The following is a 3,879-nucleotide window of genomic DNA, read 5'->3' as shown; positions in this document are numbered from 1 at the left end:
AAGCAACCCCTTTCATCACTGTACACGAGCTTTTCTTTCAATCTGAGTTCAATCAATGAAATTCCCTTTCTTCTCTCTGTTCTCTCTGTCAATACCTTCTCCCCTTTAACTCGTGTTTCATTCAAATTACCCTCTATGATCTGGTACCTTTCAATGTATACTCTAATAAGGAGATTATGTGAGAATCAGGAAGATTGTGGAGGAAAGCAAGACCGTGGTAAATGAGAACTATAGAGACGATTAGAGGTGCAGAAGAATGATTTCCTAAAAATTTTTCTCGTAGAATTGGTATAATCTTAACACTAACGGGGCCTCTAGAGGAAATCCAAGGCCAACAAGCTGTGCAGGAGTTCTAAGAAATGATAATGGTAGATGGATATGGAAATTTGCTACAAGATTGGAGAATACAAAGGTTATAGAAGCTGAAGTAAATGCTATAAAGATGGGTGGAAATTGCTTGGAGTAAAGAAATTAAACATTTAATAGTAAAATTGGATTCGCAAGGAGCAGTTAAGTTAATAAAAAATCCTCCTTTGCGACATCCAACTCTTGCTCAGCCTCTACGGAAAATACGGGCTATGCTAAATAACAATTAGAAAGTGTAGCTCCAATATGTGCTTAGAAAGACTAATTAGTGACAGATGAGCTAGCTAATCTTATATTGGATAGAGAAGAGGAAAGTATGTTCTTTCAACAACCTCTAAGAAAAGTTTTAATGCATCTCTTTGTTGATAGTTGTGGGATCTTATATCCTTATAATGTGTAGATTTTTTTTGGCTTTATGGCGTTTTTATTTAAAAAAAATAATTATTCGTATAAAATATAAAATTTTTTTTCTTAGAGTGCAATAATTTTTAGTAATCAAATCCTTATAAATATGGATACAAATTACTACTGCTTAGTACTGACAAAAAATAATAATATTTACTGATTATGTAGCATTATTCTAAAATATATATTAAAATAAAAAATACATTAAAAATAAATTAAATAACACATTTTTTATACATAAATATATAATATTTTTAGTGTGAAACATGGGCATAGCATTTTTTTAGTAATAATAATGTAGGAAATATTTAAAAAATGACTAGTTTCATTTAATTCCAATTAGTTCAGTTTGTAATTTGAAAATAAATTTTATTCTTACACTAAAATCAACCACTTATATATTTGTATATAAATACATATATAATTTAATTTATTTTTAATATATATTTATATTTTAATATATATTTTATACTAATAATTAATTTTAATGGCTGATTTTAGTGTAGATAATATATAATCATTTTAAAATAAAAAACCAAACTAAACTTAAAGGTTTTGCTAAATTAAAGAAAAAACAGCCAGTCCTTTATATCTTTTTTTTGTTGTCTAGAAATAAAAGAAAAAAACAAAGACAAGCTTAAACAGCCATTATCAGATCCCTCTATAAAGCATATTGGATAATCAACACTCGTACTAATTATAGGAAAAGAAACTGTGTAAATTAAGCACGAACCACTATAGAAGAGGATCATATTAAAGATGGTGAAGCATATCAATTTAATGGCTGAAAACAAAGCCATATTAGTCGTTCCGCTAAGTTTACACACCTAACATGGCCGTCAATAATTCAATTATCTTAACTAGTCATGAAACCCTCATCTTCCTCCTTCTATAAGTACCCAAACATCCACCCAGAAACGGTAAAAAGAAAATTAAAAAAATTTAAAAAAAAGGTCGCATTCTTGTTTCTACGTATTCCTGATCTTCTTCCCTCTGTCGTTTCGTTCCTTTACGCCACATTTATATCTTTGATATACATATAAGTGAACTCAGACATAAATATATAGAATAATACATGGGTTTTCTTCACAAGCTTTGGGACGAAACGCTGGCAGGCCCCGCACCGGAGTCGGGCTTGGGGAAGCTGCGTAAATATAACTCCTTTGTCGGCAGCGGCGGCGCCAGGTCACCAATGTCGCCGAATGATGTGCCTATTAGCCGCAGCATCACCATTCTCCGAGACCCCTCTGCCATGAGACCCGCCACATCTGATCCAGCCTCTCCTTCTATTCCTATTACTCCTCGCACCCCAATAACCCGTAATCTCTCTCTCTATTAATAATTTATCAAGATATTATTTGTATATAAAAAAATTAGAAGTCAAATTAATTATTATGTATTTGTCTATAAATATATACGTTGTTTAATTTATTTTTAAAATATATTTTATATTTAATATATATTTTATAATATTAATTGTTTCGATAGTTAATTCTTAACATACATATAATATAGTAGAATAATTCAATACTTAATGTTAGAATATCATTTAATTTAAGATAAGTATGCATAAATGGAGAAAGGGTTAGTTAGTATTAGTTTAAAACTAACTCAAAAATAAGAGAAAAGTGCTGATTATTTAAAATTTTTTTAATTCAATTCGTAATGATTTTTGACTATAGAAGGAATTTTTTTTAAGTTAAATTCGTTAGAAGTATAATTATTAATATTATTCTTTTTATAATTTGAATTTTTTGGATTAGTGATTTCATGATATGATACTAAAACTTTTTATTTGATGCTTGATGATTGCATGGCATATAATCAACTTTCGAATAGAGTAATTGAAGTTCGTTGTTTTCCTTTAGTAAGTAAAAATAATAATAAATACATAAATAATTGCTAACAAGTGTAAAGGAAGGGATGCTTGTTAAAAATACCAAAATGGACAGATTTTATAGAAAAAGATAAAATTTTAAAATGTGTAATATTATAAAAATATCTGATATGTGCGTACAAATCTTCTACTCTGTATTCTTGGCAAATAAAATAAATAAATAATTGATAGTTCTGTATTTTATTCTCCTCAGTCCTCAGTCCTCACTATATAGCCACCTCTCTCACTCTATACATCCCTTACTTTTTGGATGAAAAACTTGTGCCTTCATTACTCCATTGATAAAGAAAAATGTCACTGAAGAAAGTTAAATTTTAATCAAAGTCGATAAACCATAATTGGTGTGTTCTTCAGGTGATGAATGCACCGCATCGAAGATCAATATACAGTTACAAACGATACCTGTTCTTCATGTCCTTTTTCTTTTTCTGTTTTACTAATTTTGGGAAAAAAAATGCCCCGCAGCTGATACGCCGGGTGTGGATTTTAAGAAATTCACGAGGAGGAAAACGTCGGCGAATGCAGCAGTGGACAGCTCTGCTTCTATACAAGTATGAACAATAATGAGTGGTTTTCTAATTTTATTTTGATGAAATAAACATAAAACCTTAACTTCTTTACTTTTCATGCACTTTGTTGTCTAACTTCCTTGTGCATGTGATTTGCAGGGTGATTATGAGTGCTTTGGATCATTGTTGAGAGAGAGGAAGTGAGATGATTTAATAATCTGAAACATCGTTACGCAACTATACAGAGGGATTACGTTTTTGTACATACTACAACAATTTCCATCTTTACTAGGATCTTGTTAATTATTAATTGTATGACATATATGTATATATATTATATAAGTAAATATGAGAGTCGTCTACATAAAATAAAAAAGGCTCAGCTGATCATGCAGGATATTTTTGTAAATATGATTACTGTTCTTTTGTTTTTGTACTTGAAGCTTTTGGCTGTTGTATATATATATAGATAGATTATGTACATTTTATGTGTTTCGAGATATTTTTATATGTTCCGCTCTTTCAATTAATTTTGAAGGTATTTGCTTTGGTACGATAATAAATTTAATATGTATCAATACGATTAAAATATGGACAAATAATAATAAGCTATATAGAATTTATTTTCCATGTCAACATTTAATATTCTTTTATAAAAATATATATCATATCATTATTTTTACTAAAACACCCTTATAATTT

General features: G+C 29.2%; 1 protein-coding gene across 1 annotated transcript; it reads left to right on the top strand.

Annotated features, from left to right (window-relative positions):
* Positions 1-1,679: 1,679 nt before the first annotated feature.
* LOC112712921 (dormancy-associated protein homolog 3-like) lies at positions 1,680-3,660 on the top strand. Its single transcript, XM_025765778.3, has 3 exons — positions 1,680-2,090; positions 3,134-3,219; positions 3,337-3,660. Exons 1-3 carry the CDS (start codon positions 1,847-1,849, stop codon positions 3,379-3,381), a joined length of 375 nt encoding a protein of 124 aa, XP_025621563.1. The 5' UTR covers positions 1,680-1,846; the 3' UTR covers positions 3,382-3,660.
* The last annotated feature ends 219 nt before the right edge of the window (positions 3,661-3,879 follow it).

Source organism: Arachis hypogaea, chromosome 9, assembly GCF_003086295.3.
Source record: "Arachis hypogaea cultivar Tifrunner chromosome 9, arahy.Tifrunner.gnm2.J5K5, whole genome shotgun sequence".
NCBI lineage: Eukaryota > Viridiplantae > Streptophyta > Magnoliopsida > Fabales > Fabaceae > Arachis > Arachis hypogaea.
The sequence above is the reverse complement of the archived record's forward strand: the minus strand, read 5'-3'. Positions and strand labels throughout refer to the sequence as shown.

What these genes read in the sequence shown, in the direction of transcription:
- LOC112712921 (XM_025765778.3), top strand. Translation starts at nt 1,847, where the DNA reads ATGGGTTTTCTTCACAAGCTTTGGGACGAAACGCTGGCAGGCCCCGCA. An exon ending in TCCTCGCACCCCAATAACCC is followed by an intron (nt 2,091 to 3,133) that starts GTAATCTCTCTC and finishes AATGCCCCGCAG; the next exon opens with CTGATACGCCGGGTGTGGAT. An exon ending in ACAGCTCTGCTTCTATACAA is followed by an intron (nt 3,220 to 3,336) that starts GTATGAACAATA and finishes TGTGATTTGCAG; the next exon opens with GGTGATTATGAGTGCTTTGG.